This window comes from Podarcis melisellensis, assembly GCF_964234715.1.
Source record: "Podarcis melisellensis genome assembly, chromosome: 10".
Classification (NCBI taxonomy): Eukaryota; Metazoa; Chordata; class Lepidosauria; order Squamata; family Lacertidae; genus Podarcis; species Podarcis melisellensis.
The window spans coordinates 7,167,534-7,190,059 of record NC_138542.1 but is presented as its reverse complement, the minus strand read 5'-3'; the positions used below and the strand labels follow the sequence as shown (position 1 = coordinate 7,190,059).

Sequence of the window (22,526 nt, the reverse complement as noted above, 5' to 3'; positions counted from 1 at the left end):
TTAAAGGGGCCGTCCTATTTCTCAGGCACTGGACCAGGAAGAACTGGAGAGGCTCCTGCTGCCCTTGGATGTGGTGTGGCAGAAGAGGAGTGCCCTCAAAAACTGTTGAGGGTTCAGTGGAGTCCTCAGAGACCAAGATGAGGGGCATACATGCACTATCAGGCCATGAAGGTGACCTCACTGTTGAATCCTGTGACTCCCAACAGGGGCCTTTGGCAAAGCAGTGACGCTCTCTCTAGGGATTGTCCCTGAACCCAGTTTCTCCCTTCCTCAATGACATCCAACCCCTCCTGGAAAAACAGAATTTCCTTAGTTATGACAGGAAGCTGTGGAAAGCTGTGGCACTATCTGCAAGATTAATGCATTCTTTTTTTCTACCTCTGCGGATCTTTGAACATTCTAAAGTACTACATCTCTTTATGAGGAATGGTGTGTGTGTGTGTGTGTGGAAAACTAAACTAAGACTGCAAGACTAAACCTTAATATGAAACATACTTTTAATTATCCTTCTGAAATCTAATACAGGAGACAAAGACATCCCACCATTTATTTATTTTTTGGGGTGCTAGGCCATCTAGCATCACATCGAGAGGAAATGTTTTGCCCTTGGTTGGGCACAAGATATAGGTTAGAATATTATGTTTGCTGACTGGGAGCAGTTGTGGACCACTGGGATTAAATTTACGGCATGCAATGCCCTAAGAGAGAATGTTATGAAAATGATGTACAGGTGGTACATGACCCCAGTCAAGCTTGCAAAAATTTATCACTTGCCTGATAATAAATGCTGGAAGTGTAAAGAAACTGAAGGTACATTCTTTCACCTTTGGTGGACGTGCCCAAGGATTAAGGCTTTCTGGGAGATGATCTATAATGAATTGAAGAAGGTACTTAAGTACACTTTCCCTAAGAAACCAGAGGCCTTTCTCCTGGGCATAGTCGGCCAATTGGTGTTAAAGAAGGACAGAACTTTCTTTATGTACGCTACAGCAGCAGCAAGAATACTCATCGCAAAGCATTGGAAGACACAAGACCTACCCACTCTGGAAGAATGGCAGATGCAAGTAATGGACTACATGGAAATGGCGGAAATGACTGGCAGAATCCGAGACCAGGGAGAAGAGTTGGTGGAAGAAGATTGGAGGAAATTTAAAATTTATTTACAGAAACATTGTAAAATTTTTGAATGTTAATGACATTGAAATGAACTGAAGGGGTTCTAGCAACAAGGTAAAAAATAAGATTGGATTGATAATAGATAAATTAATTGGATATGAATTTGCTGAATTAATTTTTCAAAAGGGATACAAAAAAGGGAGATGTGAGGAAGTCAGGAAAATATGTGAATCAAAGATGAGGAATTAAAAAGAGGGATTTTTGTGTTTCTTTTTTTTCTTAATGTGTTCTTTTTTATTCTGCTTTGTTTTTCTTTTTTCTTTTTTCTCTTCTCAGTTAAACTTATGTATTTTTTGTATTTTATAACTTTATATTTTTGTGTATGTGTTTTTTCCTTTTTCTGTTTGTTGCTACTCTTAAAACTTAATAAAATATTATTTTTTTAAAAAAGAAATGTCTTGCCCTTGGTACCCCTTTCTCTGACAGAATAATAGGCAACCACTGGCTGAGGTAGGAAATGCACTTTTAGAAGACACCGTTGGAGTGGAGGCTGAGCATGTTCTCTGCCCCCTTAGCCGCCCAAGAGAATGCAAATCAAACTCATGCCCATCTCCACAGCTCCACCTCTTCATCTACAAAGCATCCTAGGTTCTACTTTTTGGCTACACTAGAGCAGGGCTGAGGAAACTTCAAGGTCTCCAGGTCCCTCTGTCAGGCCCCTGTGACTCTTCCCAGTCCATATCCCCTATCCTCAGGGTACATCCCTCAATGCTCCTACTCTGCACCCTTCCTGAGTGCATCTTCTGGTTGGAATGTGTCCTTGAACTGCGTTTGTGCCTCTTTGTTTGCCTGCATAGAAAGATGCGTGTGACGAGTGCAGGAGGCTCTGACTTTCAATGTACAAAGGTGACACATGTGGTTCCACCCCACTTTTGCCTCCGGTTCCTGCAGCCCCTGGAAAGATGCTCATAAGGAAATGAGGCCCTCACGGCTGGACAAGGTTGCTCATCCCTGCGCTAGAATGAGACAGAGAACTGGGAACTGTCATTCATCTTGGTAGATGGATTTTCTCTGGCTGATGGAGCGCTGAAGCCAACTAATGCTGCATACTGTCAGTGTCTCCATTCTTAAGCAGCAGCATGTAGGGAGAGCTTTAATCTTGCACTACTTCTGACTCCTGCTGAGGAACCTCTATTCATCATCATTATTAATGATATCACAGTGTATTAAAGTTCTCTCTTACAAGCAAGGCAGCTGATAGAAAATGTCAGGCTGACTCGGTCCTTTGGAATTAATATCCAGGAGCAAGATGACTTACTTAGAAAATCTCTTTCTGTAGCAGGTGACCAAATATCCAGAGTTTTATTTTGTCTAGGAAAGAGCTGCAATTTAGGCACTGTAATGTGAACTGCAGAAAACTACAAGAGGTTTACACGTTTAATACTCAGTTTTAGCCAAAGTACAGCTTGCTGGTTTTAGTGTAAACTCCGGGATGTAGAAGTGGAAGGGGAAGGGAAAGCTTTGGAACTTCAGTGGGATGAAATCAACTGCCTGTGTGGGTCTGCCCCACTTTGCTACCACTGGGTTGGTTGGCTTTGGGCTCCTCAACTACTGATGCAGGGCCTAGTCCGTTCAAAAATATCACATGACACAACAGATCATACAAGACAGACATGGAGAACGGTCCAGCTTAAAGCCCCATTGTCTCCCAGTACACTGAGAAGATTGCAGCAATGAAATGACTGCTACAACAACTTGAGCATGTGAAGAACACAACAAAACACTTTTGGGACTACTCTATGGGGCTGCACCATCATGATTTCACCACCACTACCAACGCGGGTGGCACTGTGGTCTAAACCACAGAGCCTAGGGCTTGCCGATCAGAAGGACGGCGGTTCGAATCCCCGCGATGGGGTGAGCTCCTGTTGCTCAGTCCCTGCTCCTGCCAACCTAGCAGTTCAAAAGCATGCCAAAAAGTGCAGGTAGATAAATAGGTACCACTCCAGCAGGAAGGTAAACAGCGTTTCCGTGCGCTGCTCTGGTTTTGGTGTTCGGTTGCACCAGAAGTGGCTTAGTCATGCTGGCCACATGACCCAGAAAAACTGTCTGAGGACAAACGCCTGCCCCCTTGGCCTATAAAGTGAGATGAACGCCGCAACCTCAGAGTCGTCTGTGACTCGACTTAACTGTTAGGGGTCCTTTACCTTTTTTTTTTTTTTACTGTGCACCTAAGATGCAAAAAGACAAGCCCTGCTGGCTGTCTCATGATTTAGAAAGAGACTGCAAATTTGAAAAATGTGGATTTAATATACAGTGGTACCTCAGTTTAAGAACAGTCCTGTTTACGAACTATTCAGTTTATGAACTCTGCAAAACCGGAAGTAGTGTCCCGGTTTGCAAACTTTACCTTGGTCTAAGGATGGAATCCAAAAAGTGGAAGGGCACCGGCGGTGGGAGACCTCATTAGGGAAAGCGAGCCTTGGTTTAAGTACGGTTTCGGTTTAAGAACGGACTTCCGGAATGGATTAAGTTCATAAACCGAGGTACCACTGTACTGGTAGAGAGACAAGGGCTTCAAAAATAAAAGGGCACAAGCTGAATAAAATAGAAGGGAGAATTCTTGCTGAGCAGTATTTAGATTGAGGCGGCTGCTCAGTGACTTCACATAATCTCCAAGTGATTCCAATTCGCACACACTGTCAGAGCGAAGAGCCTGGGAAAGTCTCAGAATGCCAAACGGACGACAGACGGTGGATGTTCAGGTGTTTTTGCAAACCAGCGCCAAGGAGTGCCAAGGTTACCTAGCAAAGCACTTGCAACTAAACCCTCTCCCTCTCCTTCCCCCCTCCCCCCCTCTCATTCTCTCTCCAAGACAAGCAACACTGGAGCACCAAAAAGCTGAGTCTCCTACAATTGCTGATTTTTATATAACATCTTGCTGAAATGATGACAGCGTGGAGAATGCAGCTTCCACTTGAGGAAATAGCAGGCTGTTTTATTTTATTCTTCCTGTGTCTAGGACTGGATTGTCAGACTTCAACTGATTCTGCCTGAAATCGGAAGACGTACCGTATAGATTTTGGTACTGTAAACATTTCACCACACGTATTACCTCCCCCAAGCTCAATTTCCAACACCTATCTCTTAGGGCCACATCCAGATTTGAGAAGGCCCTTGGTACTGCATCCTCTCCATGAATAAGATGCCCTGTTTGTAGGCAGCTATGGACTGCCATATTGAAATTTCCCACAGTGCTTTGGAGCACCCAGTATAAATGAAGGCCCAGTTGTTAGTGTTGATGAGCCTATTTGGGTGCTCTGGCCCTGCGTTTGCTGAGTTCTGCCACTGGGCTCACTCCCTCTAGAGGTATGAAATTGTTTTGTGGTCCTAGGAAAGCCATTATTTACAGCCAATTTAAATGATTCATCTCTAATGTTTCAGTTTTGCACTGATTTGCAGCCCTAGTATTTACCAAGCCCCAAACAAAATAAAACCCCTTTAAAATACGTCATGTCTCCGGAATGTTCATTGTGTGCCTTGCAGACTTGACAGCTCATCTAGGATGGCAAGGGACCCATATTTATTTTGTATTTAGAAGACTGGCTGACAAGATCTTGGGAAGAACAATCTGCCCTTCAGACAATCTGTTTCCATTTCAGCTGTGGAGCAAGAAAAAGAAAAAAAGGCAGCAGCTTTCAGCTAATACATTTAACAAGAGTCAGGATCATTTTCTCACCTGCCACAGAGCCTATTATTAAAACCCCACCTATGCTGGACGTCCCGGAAAATTTCCACCGACCCTGTTTTCCAGTTTGGATTGTGATCAATGCAGCAGCAAGTGGTCTATGAAAATGCATGCTCCTTTTGACAACTGTGGATTATCAAGGATTCCTTCTGGTCATGAAAGTATTGCAAGGTATAGATGCAAAAGGGAGTAAATGTTTTGGAATCATTGGCAATGGTAAACTGCAGCCTTTGTGAAAAAGGTTTCTCCTGATTATCCAAATAGAATGGATTTCTAAAAGCCTACATAATTCAGATTGCACGTAACTATAATAATAAAAAAACACGGGGGGGGGGTTAGGGTGTGAAACCTAAGACGCTGGCAAGTTAGCAATGTCATGTGACTTTAAGTAGTCAAGCTCGTTAAGTTGTTAAGTTGCTCAGTATATAAAGAGTGTTTGTTTTCTCTGCCTGTGGGGCGTGAAGCAAAAATGTCTGAAAGCTCTGGAGGTGTTTCTGTTATCTTTCTGCAATAAACCTGTCTTTGGAAAGACAGGCTTCCCTGTGTCGTTATTTTTTTGCTGCTGAGACTCTGAAGCTTGTACTGCAACAAGAATCTCTGCACTGGACTTAATTAATGCTCTGCAAAGAGAACTGTTGCTGGTTGCGCAGCGGAAGCGTTTACTGGACCAGTACACAGACTCTCTTAGGGGGAACGAAGATCATGGCCACCGGGCCCATCACCTCCTGGCAAATAGAAGGGGAAGAAATGGAGGCAGTGAGAGATTTTACTTTCTTGGGCTCCATGATCACTGCAGATGGTGACAGTAGCCACGAAATTAAAAGACGCCTGCTCCTTGGGAGAAAGGCGATGGCAAACCTAGACAACATCTTAAAAAGCAGAGGCATCACCTTGCCAACAAAGGTCCGTATAGTTAAAGCCATGGTTTTCCCAGTAGTGATGTATGAAGTGAGAGCTGGACCATCAAGAAGGCTGATCGCCAAAGAATTGATGCTTTTGAATTATGGTGCTGGAGGAGACTCTTGAGAGTCCCATGGACTGCAAGAAGATCAAACACATCCATTCTTAAGGAAATCAGCCCTGAGTGCTCACCGGAAGGACAGATCCTAAAGCTGAGGCTCCAATACTTTGGCCACCTCATGAGAAGACTCTCTGGAAAAGACCCTGATGTTGGGAAAGATGGAGGGCATAAGGAGAAGGGGACGACAGAGGATGAGATGGTTGGACAGTGTTCTCGAAGTTACAAACATGAGTCTGACCAAACTGCGGGAGGCAGTGGAAGACAGGAGTGCCTGGCGTGCTCTGGTCCACGGGGTCACGAAGAGTTGGACATGACTAAACAACAACAATAATAATACCCAGGATTTATATGGTACATTTGAAGTATTCAAAGCCCATACATCGTTTTTGAGCCTTCTTGGCCGTTGGTTCTGGAAAACTTGCTCCCTGGCTTTCAGGCCTTTTCCCACCTGACCTGGGAGGGACGGGGCCCTGACTGACTCCAGCTACAAAAGCTGAAGCTGCTGAAGAGGCCAGGGACCATCTTGACTGTCTCTTCGTGTAGACTCAGGTCATCAAGTCTGAGTTTCCACAGCCACCGCCTGCCATGAACCTCTATCGACTGGATTGGCAGCAATAGCAGCAGATATGTCCTCTGCTTATGATAATATTTTATTCTCTTGTTAATTGTGCCGTTTTTAGATGTGCATGTTATATTTGACTTCCTTTAGTAATGTTTTCTTCTGAAATGTTTAAGATAAAAAAGGTTTGGTTAACTTTGCTGCGTTTAAATGTGCATTCTGTAGTTGACCTCCTTTGCAATGTTCTGTTTTGAAATCTTTAAGATAATATTTTAATTTCCTGTTAATTACGTTGCTTTGAATGTATGCTTTATATTTGACTTTCTACAGTAATGTTTTATTCTAGATTGTTTTATTTGATGTTTGCAGGTTGTAAACAGCGTTCAGTCTTATCTTGAAAATGTAAAGTGGTATAGAAATGAAATTAATGAGAACAACAACAACAATTTTAGAAATTTGTACAGGAACAATTTGAGGCAGGGAAGTATTTTTATCCCCTTATTGCATATGGAGATTCTCAAGGCCGTAACTCACCTAGAAAATTTGGTGCCGAGATGAGATTTAAGCCACAGACTCCCTAGCCCATGGTCTCCATTCTTAACCCCTATGGTTTAGGCTTCCTTTCACAGTGGTGCCCCGCAAGACGAACGCCTCGCAAGACGGAAAACCCGCTAGACGAAAGGGTTTTCCATTTTGGAGGCGCTTCGCAAAACAAATTTCTCTATGGGCTTGCTTCGCAAGACGAAAAAGTCTTGCGAGTTCCTTTGGGTTTTTTCCCTTTTCCTAAGCCGCTAAGCCGCTTATCAGCTGATCCGCTGATAAGCCGCTTAACAGCTGATCGCTAAAAGCCGCTAAACCGCTAATAGCGCTAATCCGCTAAGCTGTCAATGGGCTTGCTTCGCAAGACGAAAAAAACCGCTAGACGAAGAGCCTCACGGAACGAATTAATTTCGTCTTGCGAGGCTCCACTGTATTTGCTTTGGAAATTTGAAAAGCTTTTCAGAGTGGCTTTTAAAAAAAATGTTCTACGTCAGTATCTTTATCCCCAACAACAAAATTCACTCCTGGAGGACTCACTGCCCCACTGTTTCAATCCTAGGCATCATGCCTCTAAACATTTTGGGGGGAAGAAGAAGAAGAAGAAGAGTTTGGATTTGATATCCCGCCTTTCACTCCCCTTCAGGAGTCTCAAAGCGGCTAACATTCTCCTTTCCCTTCCTCCCCCACAACAAACACTCTGTGAGGTGAGTGGGGCTGAGAGACTTCACAGAAGTGTGACTAGCCCATGGTCACCCAGCAGCTGCATGTGGAGGAGCGGAGACGCGAACCCGGTTCCCCAGATTACAAGACTACCGCTCTTAACCACTACACCACACTGGCTCTCTGGGAACACTCCAGGTTTGTAAATTATAAATCTTCCCCCACTTCCGATTAATTCTCTTCCCTGTCATATGCAAGAACATAATTCTGAGCAGGAGCAAAAACACACAAGCCATCACATAAAGCCTTATTTTAGACCCTACATAGAAATGAGAATTGCCTGCGCATTTCTGCTAGATTGTCTGAAGCCCGGACACTGGCCTGATTTTAGACAGCAGGCCTTGTGATATCACTCACTGGTGCTTTTTGGGGGGCCACCACAGTTGGACGGATTTAGCTGCAGTGTTAATTCAGTACAACCTGGTTAAGTTGTGAAAAATGATGTTATCATCTATAAAAACAGTAGATAGAATTAGTGGTAGCGGCAACACAGAGTTACTGTATTTTTCGCTCTATAGGACGCACCCAACCATAGGACGCACCTTGTTTTAGAGGGGGAGAGTAAGAAAAAAAATTCTCCCCCTCTGTGCTGCAAGGCTTCAGGCGACCCCCCCTCACTCTCTAGGCTTCAGTGAAGGCAACCCGAAGCCTCCAGAGCACGGCGGGAGCGCTCCCACTGCGCTTCGGAGGCTTCGCGTTGCTATCGCTGAAGCCAAGGAGCCTGCATTCGCTCCATAAGAGGCACACACATTTCCCCTTAATTTTTGGAGGGGAAAATGTGCGTCTTATAGAGCGAAAAATACGGTACGTCGTTTTATGGCTTGCGTCTGTCCATTTTAAGCGCTGCATATAATTTCCAGAGGTTTTTAAGTTCTTTGCTACCATGGTCATTCTTGCTTTTACTGCATATAATGCTCGGCAACATATTTACTGGTTCATAGAATTTTAGGGCTTAAAGGGACCTTGAAGTAACCTTGGAGATCATGCAGTTGAGGTGCCCTACACAGTGCAGGAATATTGGAAGTAATAGTGCCACTGTATTCTGCTCTGGTCAGACCTCACCTGGATTACTGTGTCCAGTTCTGGGCACCACAGTTCAAGAAGGACACTGACAAACTGGAACGTGTCCAGAGGAGGGCAACCAAAATGGTCAAAGGCCTGGAAACGATGCCTTATGAGGAACGGCTAAGGGAGCTGGGCATGTTTAGCCTGGAGAAGAGGAGGTTACGGGGTGATATGATAGCCATGTTCAAATATATAAAAGGATGTCACATAGAGGAGGGAGAAAGGTTGTTTTCTGCTGCTCCAGAGAAGCGGACACGGAGCAATGGATCCAAACTACAAGAAAGAAGATTCCACCTAAACATTAGGAAGAACTTCCTGACAGTAAGAGCTGTTTGACAGTGGAATTTGCTGCCAAGGAGTGTGGTGGAGTCTCCTTCTTTGGTGGTCTTTAAGCAGAGGCTTGACAACCATATGTCAGGAGTGTTCTGATGGTGTTTCCTGCTTGGCAGGGAGTTGGACTCGATGGCCCTTGTGGTCTCTTCCAACTCTATGATTCTATGATTCTATGGAACAACAACATCCCCAGCAGAGGGCCATGGAGCTCCTGCTTAAATATTTGCAGAAAAGCAGAACTTCCCACCGCCTACTGTGATCGTATGTTGCACGCCAAACACCTCTTCCTCTTAGAACGTTCCTCCTAATGATTAACCAAAATCTGCCTCCTTGCTTTTCCTTCTCATTAGTTCTAGCCCTGCACTCCACTGAAGAAGAAAACAAGCCTGTCCCACTTTCTATATGACAACTCCTCATATATTTGAAGAGAGCTGTTATGTTACATATGTTCTACATCTTCTGTGTCCTCCATCGGTACGGATTTAATTTCTAAAGTCTTCTGAACCTCAGCTTCCAGATTTCACCAGGGACTGCAGCTCCTCTGGAGAGACGAGTGTATATAACGAATTGATTCCCTTCCTCCTGTAAGACCTTGACTCCAGGAGGTCAATCAAGGCGCACTTCACACACAAGCAATTTCCTTTGCCTGAGATCCGCTTTACCTGAAACGTCACCGACTTGCAGCCTAATTGGTGGCCATGGGAGTTGCATAGTCCCTTAAAACCAGCACAAATGCTAGCGTGGTAGCCGACTGCAAAGTTACAGCAGCTAATCATGTCACAGAGACCTTAGAAAGACATGTTCGGGAGGAGACTGTCAGCCTCCTTCAAGAAAATAACAAGGCAGCTATGGCGGGAAGTGGAGGGTATTTATTTTTCTCAATAATGTGTCATCTTTGCCCTGCATTGAATAAAGCTAACAACCAGCAACCAAACAGCAGGAGGGTAGCATGAAAAAGACAAAACTGACCGAGGGAAGGCGGCAAGGCTTGCTCTTTACCCGTTAGTCCCGTTTTCTGGATAAGCTAAAGGGCACGTGCCAATTAATTCTCAGCAGGATCTCAACGATTGCTCTAAATCCAGGAATTAGAAGCTAAAGGCTAACTTTGAAATGGCAGAGGAGCACAGCAGTATACCATGAAATAATTCTTGATCCTCACCCTCAGAAGAGCATCACTTTACCATTCCACATCCCTTCCTTCCATGCTGACAGTTCCTAGGGTTGTATTATAGTATCAGAGCCATGCCCTTTCGTGCCTGTTCTTCTAAATATGTCACCGAGTGCCTCTCATGCCCCAAACTCCCAATTAGTGCTCTGAAATATCTTGTTTAAAAACATGTCCTGTCATTTCAAGTGCACTTTGGTGTACCCTTCACCTCTAAAAGACATAAGACCCCACTGGAATAACAATCAAAGACTAAAGAATTTACTTTGAGAGTATTTCATTTCCAGACATTTAAAAGGAGGTTTTGTACCTACAGTGAATTTATGGCAGCTCTCTAAAGGAAGTATATGTGGGAAATCGCAGTCAGATATAACTAACAAGCTTAGGGCTAGTTAATGCATGAAGGGGTTAAGATCATAGAGTTGTATTCTTAGACTCAGCTAGGTCATGCCCCTCACCCTCACCTGGAGGGAAGTTAAGTTTCCTTCTTTGTCCACTCTTTTTCACCATGTGAACTCACCAAGTTACAAGCTCAGACAGCACGCTTAGAGCTATTTCAGAATATTTTTTATCCCAAGATTTCTGCCTGTGTTTACTTGTTGCTGCATGGAATAGCACATGAATCTAACCTTTGAACTCTGTAAGTAAAGCATTTAAACTTACTAAACAGTGTGGTCTGTTGGGGAGAGGTGTAGAAATGGGGGAGGGCTGTCAGTGGACTAAATGGGATATTAAAAGGTCTAACAGCCTATATTCCCAATGCTTCACTGTCACTGCATATTTTGTGACTTTTAAACTCTGTTGGGGCTCTCTTACTGGAGAGTGCATTTAGCCCTGCGCTTTAGATCTAGGGAGCCAGCCAATTCTTGTATTAATTACACCACATGGGTGATTTATATGTAATTTTCTCCTTACAGTAAGCAGGTGGTTGAGAAATGGAATTTTGCACCACTCCTGAAAAGCTTCTGCAGTGCCCTACACATTACACGCCAAAAGAACTCCAGGTCATTTAAGATGGCTATCCTCCACCCCTAGAGGAGAAAATATTGTGTGAATCATCAGTATGTGGGGAACTCTTTGCAGCAGTACCTGTTGGAACCATTTTTGCAAAGCCTCCCTGAGTACCAGGAGCTCACAAGCAGTGAGCTGGTTTGGATGAAATAACAGCCCACGGTTTACCAAGGCGAAGGAGCCTTGGAGGACCCTCAGGTTTATAGAGTCCCTTTTCCTTGCTCTCCGTCCACTCAGTTACTGCAATCCCATCATCACTGCCTAGCTTCCAGTAAGCTACAGTGCATGCTTCTCCTGCAACCTAGGACGGGAAATGAACAGGAAATCCTAGTTTCCCATCCGGGTTTTCAGGACAACTACAAAGTATACTCTGCTGCTGGAATAATATGGCAAATAGGCTTCTGCCACAGACCATGAACAGAGCCACGACACACAAGGGAATGTATCACAACGCATAGGAAGAAAGCGTATGCAAGCCTTTGGATCCTTTAAGACTTATTCATCTAGCACTAAACCAGGGGTGTCAAATTCAAATTCATCGGGGGCCGCATCAGCAGTTTGGTCACCCTCAAAGGGCCGGTTCGAGTGTCTTCAAAGCCCATGACACCTTTAACAGCCGGATTAAGTAATGCAGAGCTTCTGGCTCATGGAACACTTCACCTTGATTTCATTTGAATACATATATGAATATAAAAATTGTTTCCTGTTTGTCTTGGTGTTTAAGTTACACAAGATGTGCAGGTTTTAATTTTTCTCATTCCCCAAATTTTAATCGAGCATTTGTTTGGATTTCCCCCCCCCCTTTGCTACCTACCCTAAACCTTTGAGGAGGGCGGGAACTGATGGCTGGACCCTGTAATAACATTGAGGGAAAAATTGCATGAAATAAACCAATTCCTTATCAGCTTTCCCCCCATATATAAATTTTTGCAACACACACCTTGCGGAAGCCGCGCATGACGTTATTTACGTATCGAATTTGCTTTTGAATCGCGAATCCCCAGAGGCAGAGGATGCTGTTCATTGGGCAGTGCGGAAACGCGGCTAAAGAAATAAAGAAAAGCAAAGCAAAAGCACGCTGCCCGAGTATTCACAGGGCGCGCTCCTGAAACACAAGCGCGCTCTCAGTCTCCCTCTTTCCAACGCGCGCGAAGCCGGCTCTGCCCTTCTCCGCGTTCCACCTTGCGCAGGCGCTCTGCGCTCCCGCCGGGACTTATTTCACCCCGGCGAGCCCGAAAAGAAGTTGAGAGCAGCGGCGGCAGCAGCCTCCCATATCCAACCCCGCCCTCGCCGTGTCAAATAAGTCTTGGCTAGGTAGCTGGAGGAGGGGGAGGTCTGCGCCTGCGCAGACCTCACAGATATATATAGACCAGGCTACACGGGCCACATGACAAGGTCTCGCAGGCCGGATTCGGCCCGCGGGCCTTGTGTCTGACACCCATGCACTAAACCATGATTAGGTATTTTTGGAACCATCACACCTTGTTTCCATGATAGCAAAACTGAGGATTGTTTGCATTGGGTTGACAGTATGAATCAAAGAAATAATACTTCTTTTTTGCTTACCACACTGACTAGGATTGAAAGGTATCCCAGAAAAAGGGTGAGAAGGTTACTATCCCTGGCAATGTAACCTAATGCATGCCTATTCAGAAGTCCCACTGGGTCTTACTCCTAGGTAAGCATGTAATAGGATTATAACCAGCATGCATTTTGCATCCCTATCCCTAACATTTGTGTTAAACCTCAATAAATGAAGCTGAGTACCAGTAAATTAGAGGCTCGGGAAACTGGTGTTAACACAGAGATTTCCCCCCTTATATTAAAGCTATTTGTACTGGGATAGCGGTGAACCAGCATAGTTCCAGGAAGGCAACCATCTATTTTGAACTTTTGATGTTTAAAATAGAAATGTTAGCAGCATCTTTCGATTCACATTGAAGTCTGCTTCTGGGGGACAAGTTGATTATTTCTGGCAATAAAGAGCACATGCTTGGCATGTAAAATGTCCACGGTTCAGCCACTGGCATCTCCAGGTAAGACTGGAAAAGACTCCTACCTGTGGTCCTGGAAAATGGCAGCCACTCAGCAGAGACAATATTTAGCAAAACGGACCAATGGACTGACATGATATAAGACAACTTTCTATGCTCTGAGCTGGCTTTAGTTAAGTCATTCTCTTTTAGCCTCAGTCCACCTCTATCACGTGGTGAGAAATATGTGTCTACATTATGGGACTTTCCAAGGATCAAAAGATAATGCATGTGAATGTGCTTTGAACAATCTAAAGTTCTGCAGAAATAGCTATTGTGACTGTACTCTATCTTCTTCTATGCCCAAATCTTCTCCTGAGCTGCCCACCAATATATCACAAGGGGAAAGGGAGGTTCAGTCACCTTCAGAGGTTGTTTTCACCCTTTCGTTATTTGATTCGAACCTCCTACATCTCCTAAAACACTTTTGTAGTTCCGAGGCTCACTGTGGAGATCCAGCTGTGGAACGTGACTATGTTACCCGCATATCTGGACTATGGAGATCAGAAACATAAATAAAACCCAACTGATCTCCAAAATTAGGGAAGCTTAAATATACAGCTAAGAATCATGAGGGTGTTCTTCACAGTTTGATGCATTCCAAGGGCTTTAAGGTTGTGCCTCGCCTCACAACTTGAAAAGTGTTCTGACCTTCCCAGTGGGCGAGAAGAGCAGCATGAGTGGAAATGTCCATGTGTATGTTGTTTTCCCACCTGCCCAGATGAAATGCCCCTCTTCGTTCCTTATGGGAGCAGAGTGGTTGCCATGGAAACCAGGAACCACATCGGACCTAACCATGTGGGGTGCCATTTGTCTGAAGCATCAGTTGGGTAAATTTAGTCAACCTTTGTTCTTGGAAGCAGCAGCTAAAAAAAGCGCACAACCCTGATACAATTCAGTGGAACGGATTAATAAACAACAACTCAGACCCAGCTTACACTATAAAAACCCCAGGCAAATAAAATGGCACCACAGCTAAAATGATTTCGGAACTGGTGCCAGGTGAGCATCAACCAAGAAGGCTCTCCTCAGTCACATGTCTGACATCAAATGGAAAAAGAGGGGGCAGATAACATGAGGAATGTTTTGGCAATGTGCGTGTAAGTGTAGCACGATGGACTCCTTTTCTTCAACCTTGATTCAGTAGGTTCAGTAGGTCTTTGAGATGGGGCCCAGTGAATGGTCTGTTGAGTACCTGGCAGAAACTGCAGAGTTGCTGAAACCAAGATGCTCTCCAGACCTCACCAATGTCTTAAATGGGAGACTACTATGAGTCCCATCTAAGACTGGGATGTAAAGGTATATATATCTATCAGACTCTGTAGTCATCAAGTCCAAATCTTTACCTTGAAGCTGAACCCTCCAAATGAACCCCCATACCCAGCTTACTCCCCAGCAAGTCCTTGGGACCAAATTCAGGACAGTAATCAAGGTGTGTCTGTGAGTGCCTGAATGTGTGGGGCATCATAATATTTCGGACACCCTTGCACAGTTCGCAGGAATCCTTTGATGTCAGCTTAGAACAGGAAACCTGACTCTGACACATTCACAGTGCCTCAGGCTCAGGCTCAATATTTTAAAAATCCCGATATTTATAATCCAGGGCTCATTCTCAACTGTCTTGCCACTTCCGAAGGCTTTGTGGTCAAATTTAGAGCCTTTGTGAAGAGATAACATTCTTCAAGAGCTTAATAACTCACACAGTAATGCTACCCGTGAGGAAGTGCAACAGTAAATAACACTGCAATGGGGGCAGCTGCTCAGATTATTTGGTTAAGCCCCTGCCTTAGAGATTAATTGTTATTATTTTAGCTGTTTGAATGAGGAGTTCAGGGGGAAGTGGGAGAACAGCAGCATTAGTATGCAAAAGCCTATGGACTTGGCTGCATCCTAAAGAAATAAATAAAAGGCAAACTGCTCCGATTCATTATAACTTTAAACAACCACAACCACATACCATCGACAGACAGAACAGCACAATGAGAAAGTGTGCTGTTATTCAGTCTTCAGTTAACCAAGTGTTTAGTCATAGGAGCTAGTGTTACCTTGAACAAATCATTCAAGAGGCACACTGGGATAGCTCAGTTGGTTAGAGCACAATGCTGATAACGCCAAGGTTGCAGGTTTGATCCCCATATGGGACAGCTGCATATTTTGTTGGAATATGAATACAACGCAGCTGCAAACTGGCAGCTCAATGTTTACATCACAAGATGTGTCTAGCTGTGGGAAAGAATGTTCCCGGGAGTTCACAGGATTTACAGAGCTTTGTTCTGTGTGTAATATGAGACCTTCCTGTTGCACATGTGAAGGAAGTCTGAGTCACTTGCTTGGAGGAGACTGAACTGTACTGTCATGTTTTTGTACAGCTGTAAAGTCAGAAATAAACTGTAGAGATGTAGACTTTCTGGCTATCTTCTTTCTCCTGCTGGTATGCAAAGGGGGAGAAGGGGGTGTGCATCTTCCACGCTGGGAGATGTCGCCTATCATGATCTTCCTGGACTTGCGGGGATGCCAGCCCCAGGAGCCTGGGAGAGTTGCCAACCTCTCCCGAGGGTGCGAGTTTTCCAACATATTCCAGCATTGCAGGGGGTTGGACTAGGTGATCCTCAGGGTCCTTTCCAACTCAACAGTTCTACGAATTTATGATACTTAATGGCTAGGTTGATAAATAGAACAGTATTTACAGATAGTGGCTTAATCCAAAGCTCTGTGACCCTTAGATGGGGTGGGGGAAATGGCTGCCCATGCATAAATGTAAACCCATTTCTGTATACATTATGCATATTTGAGGAGACATGTATAAGTCTTATGTATTTAGTTCTCCTGCTTTACTCTTTTGCATAATTTATTTGCCAACTTGGACGGCTTTAAACAAGGACTAGACAAAGAAGCGAGAAAACCGAGAGATCAAAAAAGTCTACACAGTGTCGGTTTGCTACATTAAAGTAAATAAGTTGTAATGAGGTATTTCATCTGCTACTTTTATCATTCCAGCACTGTATGAACAAGGCCCATCTCCAAATAAACTTATTTTGGCAATTATATTTAACAGCATTCCTTTTGCTTGCAAATTTCATCATCATTGCCTTCTCCCAAGCTTTCCTCAGTCATTCTGTGAAGTGTTGGAGGATCCTTATTCTAAATGCTTCTAAGATTATAGCAGAAAATGCCCATGTGCTTATTTAGTACTGTATATCTTTCTAACCACGAGAACTAGAAATCTGCTGCCTTTTGAAAGCAATTGTTTTTAGAAAGCAATTCTAATACCACATTGTGGATCTTTTTTTGGCAGCTCCCAAAGAACTACTTTCCAGTGAAGAGTTGCTCATGAATCAGCCTCAAGTTTTTGGCCAAGGAAGCCAAAACTGCACACAAAAAATTGTGCAAGAAGGTTGGGAAAATTCAATGACGAAAGAACCCTGAGCTGTAAGCTGCTTTTTAGGATGCTACAGTGTTTGATCAAAACCTAATCACGCAATTCAAACTGAGAGGGTTACGGGCATTTCCAAGGCTATATTTACTTTCAGTGCACAGATTGTATTTTCTATGGAAGCAGAACTTGGATTTTTTGTTGTTGCAGTTTTCTATACCTGAGATTCCCACAATATCATGACCACGAAGTGCCATCCAGAATATCCCAGATGGATTAAAAATCAGTCTTTCACCATTCTCTGCTTTCTGCTAAATGGATCTCAGTAAAGGCCAGATGTTGCGTTTCTTCATTCCTTTTTGGTGGCCTTTCAGCCATAATGCTCAAACCAGAACAGGAAACTGACTTTGTGTTTCATGTTAAGGGGGATATGAGTGGAGCAGTATTGTGCACATTCACCAGGCCTTATGGAGAATGTGTACATAATCCTTCCATGAAGAGGGAATTCTGCACATTTCCCAGGCAATAGAGATAATCTTCAGCACACCTTGAAAAATACGTATATATAGACCAAATTTTGTTCATACTTTTTAAAACCAATAAATACTTTCTTTTCTTTTTTCATTTATGCATTTTACATGTCTTAGTACATCAGTCATTGTCATTGTTTATCTTACACTCTTTGACTTCCATACACACCCCTCTGCGGGTTCTTAATTAGTCCTTGTTAAGCTGCATCTCCTTAATGACCACCCTTCTTCTGCTTATTTTAACTGCTGCTCATATATCTAACCGCCCTTGGAAATTTATCTGATTGTAATATTTCTTTAAATATTTGCCAAAGTATTCCCATTCTTCTTTTACATCCGACTCATCCTGATTTCTTATCTTTGCAGTCAACATTGCTAGCTCCATGTATTCTATTAGCTTATTTTGCCAGTCTATTTTTGTGGAACTATTTTTGTCCTTCCACCTTTGGGCATAAATTATTCTGGCCACTGTTATTGTGTAGAGGAAAAGACTAAGTACTTTCTTGGGTATTTCCCCCTGTACTATATTCAATAAGAACACCTCTGGTTTCTTGGAAAATGAGACGCTGAGCATCTTTTTCAGTTTTGAGTATATCTTCTCCCGATACTCTTTGGCTTTTGTACAGCCCCACCACATGTGTATAAATGTCCCTTCAATCTCTTCACATTTCCAACATAAATTGGTTTCCTTTTTATACATATTTACAAATTTACTAGGGGTGAGGTACCATCTATATATAACCTTTTGTAGGTTCTCTTTTAGGGTATAGCATGCAGTTTATTGTGGTTTTCCAGTTTCCCCCAAGAGGCCTTATCGATGTTGTGTCCTAAGTCAATTGCCCGTTGGATCATAGAGGTCTTTGTCATTTCTTCCTTAGGCTCCCCACTCTAATAAGATTTTATAAATTTTTGAAACTAATTTTTATTAGTGCCCAATAAGACTTTTTTGAGTACTGAGTTTTCCTCAGAAAATACTCTTTCTTTGTCTTTCCTGAATTTCTCATTTAATTGGAAATACTGGACCCAGTCTTTGATCCAGTTTTGTATGTCTTCTCTCTTTTTTAAGTTTGGTTTCCCTTATTTAAATTCTGCAATATCTTTATAGGTACCCCAATTTCCTTTAAAGGTCTTCTTTACTGATAGCGCTTCTATAGGTGATAACCATTGTGGCGTTTTCTTTTCTAAAAGGTCTTTATTCCTTATCCAAATGAATTTTGTTCATTCTCTGGGCATTAACCATATTCCCTAACAGGCCTTGGAAAATGTGCGTATCCTGGCAAGCTTTTCACCACTCCCAGCTGTTCCCCAGTCAGCAGCACAAGGGGGTGGGTCACAGCAAGAATAAAGTGTTAAACCTTCGCTCCCCCTCCCCTACCACCTCCTGCGCTGCTCTTAAACTTAGGAAAAATCTTAATAGGAGCATGGGGAGATGGTAACTGTAGCCCATGACATCTGGAGGGCAGCATGATGGCTAACCTTGGAGTAGACAATATGGGGGTGAAATAAACTAATAGACCAAGGCAGGTTTGTCTATCCTTGGTTCCTATCCTAGGAGATGAAAGGTTTCCTTACAGTGTTGTTAAAAATACACAAAGATTGCATTTTCTAATAATTGTTTTTTAAAAGCTGTATTTGATATATCCATCGTCCACCTAAAGCAACTAAGACTAAAACTCTTTCTCTCTATATATATTTAACTGTATTTAGCTGGCCCAAGACATTTTGGCACCTGACAAAAATGACACCTCTCTCCCCACCAGGGAAGAATGTGGGAGCCGAGATCTGCATCTCAAACAAGGGGAAGAAATTAAGGTCTGCAGGGGGATCTGCCGCCCCGGTGGATCCTGCCGCTTGAGGTGGCCCCTTCATCTTGCCTCATGGGTGGGCACACTGAATCCGACAGGAATTGCTTTGGCGGATTGCGCAGTAAAAGACTTGTCCGGGGAAACGCAATGTAATGAGGCAGAACAAGGACTACAACCAGATCTGAGTTCTGCTGAGTTCACCAGCTAGTGGTGCCCTCCTCCACAGTCTTCGTCAACATCACTGCTGCCTTGTGTGCTTTTCTTTGCCCTCCAAGGCAGAGTAACATCCCTTTGGGCATCAGCACACAGGAACAGGAATTACACGGGAACTTTTGCCACTCAAGAGAATGAAAGGGGAAGGAAGGGGAGAAGCCAAAAGGTGCCATTTGACAAGGTCAATAATACTAAGGACCAGTTCTTTAATATGGATGGGGGGGGGTAACTTATGAGCAAGCGCGAGTCTTTACACAGACAATGGAGATGGGTTGTTTTTAAGTGCTTTCGCTTGCCGTTCAGAGTAACACAGCCTCCCAAAGCAGTTCCTCCTACCTTTGTTTTCCAGCTTGAGTTCCTCTGCTAGTAAGCTGTCCTGTCTATTGCCAAGTACAAATGCCAAGAAAGAGAGGATCAGGGCATCCAGGATTCCAATGATGGCCAGAATGTAAGCCCAGCGGATTGAACAAGCCCCCAGTGTGTACTTGTCTGTCTTTTCACCACACATCCGTTTCACCTCCTTTGCATCCCAGCCATCAGGATAAATCATACAGCCCAGGACAAGACAGGCAGCTGGGAAAAGAAAGAAAGAAAGAGGAATAAAGAGAATGACAGAAGAATCACATGACTGAGGTTTATATCTCACAACCATTCCCATATTCAGTTATTAAAATGTCTCTACTTTGCGATGCAAAACTTCGTAACCTGCTTATGTCCAAGACAACCACGACATATCCACTGTGCAGAAAATTATGATGCTGCTCAGAAACTTGAAGTTTTATGAACTTTTTTGGGGGTCGGTGGGTGGGAAACCTGCACTTTTAACAACTTCTTTTGCTTATTTCTCAGACTTTTGGGAAAGAGTTAGGGCTGCAAGACAAGCAGGGAAGTTGATACATCCATTCATAATGCAAAGCAAATTGACACACTGTAAATTTAAAGTCTGTGGAGCAAATAATGACCGCTCCCCGCTTAAAATGGGGGGCGCCCTTTGCGTGGACGCGTGCAGCCCCTAGATTTGGAGCGGCTCCAACAGCATAGGCTTGGCTTTGCCTTCCCTCAGGTGGGATACCTGGAGGTCTCCGCCTACCTCAGTCAGTTGTCCAATCCCACCTGGGGAAAGAGTTGCCAAGGAGACCAGGCCAGGTAGGGGAGGGATTACCTGCCCACACAAAGGAGGGAGGATCTTACCTGGGAATTCTCATTTGGCTCCAGAGCTTCTCCCACCCTACCCACCCTCAGTCAATGTCTTATTTTGCAGGTTAACTTTTCTTCACAGGTTTTGCAGGTTAACTTTTCTTCACAGGTATGCGGGCGCTGCTACGTTAAGGTCGCTGTTAAAGGGCCGGGAAGGAATTTCCCTGCATTGGCAGGTTTCGCCTTTCCCGTAGCAAAATGTCACAACTTTGGCGGTATCAGGCCTTGGGCGGAATCCTTTAGTCCATCTTCCTCTTTGTGGCGGCGATACCAGGGTTCCCCGTTAAAGGGGTTTTCTGAAGGGAGGCTTTGACCGTACGCCGAAAGGTCGTCATTGCTCTCCCCTGTGGCGGCGGCGTAACGGGGGTAGCTATCTCTGCTTGAACATATGTTCTCCAGAGCCGGCCCATCCCCCCCCACATTTGAAATTTAATAAAGTTGTGGCCAATTTAATCCCATAGCACGTTGTCTTGAGTTGTTATTCCACATGACGGGGGGACCGCGCAGGATCTGGGGACGCAAATAGTATATCCAAATAGTATCTGTATTGTGCTAATGTAAGTTTTCTACCATATACAAAAACAACAACAAATATTATGAATCTCTGGTAAAACATCCATTTAACAAGTAGTCTTTTTCAAGTTCTTACTGATGAATGAAAGTTTCTAACTCCTTGCAGCGGTGGGGAAGTTTCTAATCAGAGTCCAACTTGAATGATGAAATGCCCTAAGATTTCCAGGATAATTTTGTCTTGCAGTTCTTCCAACTTCATTAATCTTCTTCTATAAGAAAATTACTTCTGGTTTCCAACTCCCCTTCCGTATAGAAAACAAGCCGTCTGAAATGTCATTGGCCCAGGGAAAGACTTTCCTTTCTCTACCACTTGCCTCTTGATTCATGAACCATCAGTGGTCAAAAAGTGATGAACATGCATCCTAAAAGCGTGTCATAGATTTGCCTCAAGTCACTTTGTACCTTGTTTGCTTAACTCTTCCCTGCTTTCTGTTTCCTTGCCAAACAGAAGCAGACCAAACAGCTGAGAGTCAAGCCAACTTCACTTGAACAAACTCACAGAGGTGATCACGCCTGACATTTCTGAAAGGCCTTTCCACAGCAATTCTAGCCTGTTATAATCTTGTCATCCACATTTTGGTCTCTTGATAACAACAACAACAACAACAACAACAATAATAATAATAATAACTTTATTATTTATACCCTGCCCGTCTGGCTGTGTCTTTCCCCAGCAATATCCTTTTTATGCCCAATGAAGACCTTCAGTGGTACAGTGGTACCTTGGTTTATGAACTTAATCCATTCTCGAAGTCCATTCTTAAACCGAAACTGTTCTTAAACCGAGGTGCGCTTTCCCTAATTAGGCCTCCCACCGCCCGTGCCCTTCCACTGTTCAGCTTCTGTTCGTAGACCGATGTAAAGTTCGCAAACTAGGACACTACTTCCGGTTTTGCGGAGTTCGTATACCGAATAGTTCATAAATAGGGCTGTTCTTAAACCGAGGTACCACTGTACTAGGAATTCTCCACAATTCCTGAATAAAAGGGGAAGCTTCTATTGGGCCACTTGCACAGACCTCACATCAGCTCTTTATACAAGGTACTTCAACTCCTATATTTATTTTGTTGCTCATTGATGTTTAAATTATTAAAAATCCTAAATTAGTGCGGGGTGTTCTTCTTGGATAATTGTCACAACCACTGAAAGTGAACAGAGTAAGTCACACAGAACAAAAGACACACCTTTGCTTTGTATGTTAATGTGGTTTGCTTGGAAGAGTGAATAGATGTTAGGTGTGAAAATATAGTTAAGAAAATTAAGTGTTATTTTTTTCGGCAGCTGCTTACATTGTATGCCTTGAACACTGTAGAAATAATAATTCAGAAGCAACAATTAAGCTGAAATCATGTGGAAGAGAAAAGCAGGCGGTTGTCCACCTTACTTACAATTAAAATGAACTTACACGGTTTTTTGAAAACAAAATCTCAGTTACGTTGAAATTAACTCCATCTTCAGAATGCAGTACCAGGAAAAGGAGCCCCCATTAGTTTAATGCACTATTTAATAAATGTTATGAGAATT

The 22,526-nt window shown here is 43.5% G+C and overlaps 1 protein-coding gene across 2 annotated transcripts in view; it reads right to left on the bottom strand.

Annotated features, from left to right (window-relative positions):
- Positions 1-22,526, bottom strand: part of LHFPL3 (LHFPL tetraspan subfamily member 3) — a gene marked incomplete at its 5' end in the record, with an annotated part of 266,350 nt that overhangs the window by 75,171 nt on the left and 168,653 nt on the right. For both annotated transcript variants that reach the window (XM_081927889.1, XM_081927888.1), the window contains one exon: positions 19,569-19,805. In XM_081927889.1, the coding sequence (XP_081784015.1) occupies positions 19,569-19,805 (237 nt within the window). The remainder of the gene's footprint in view (positions 1-19,568; positions 19,806-22,526) is intronic.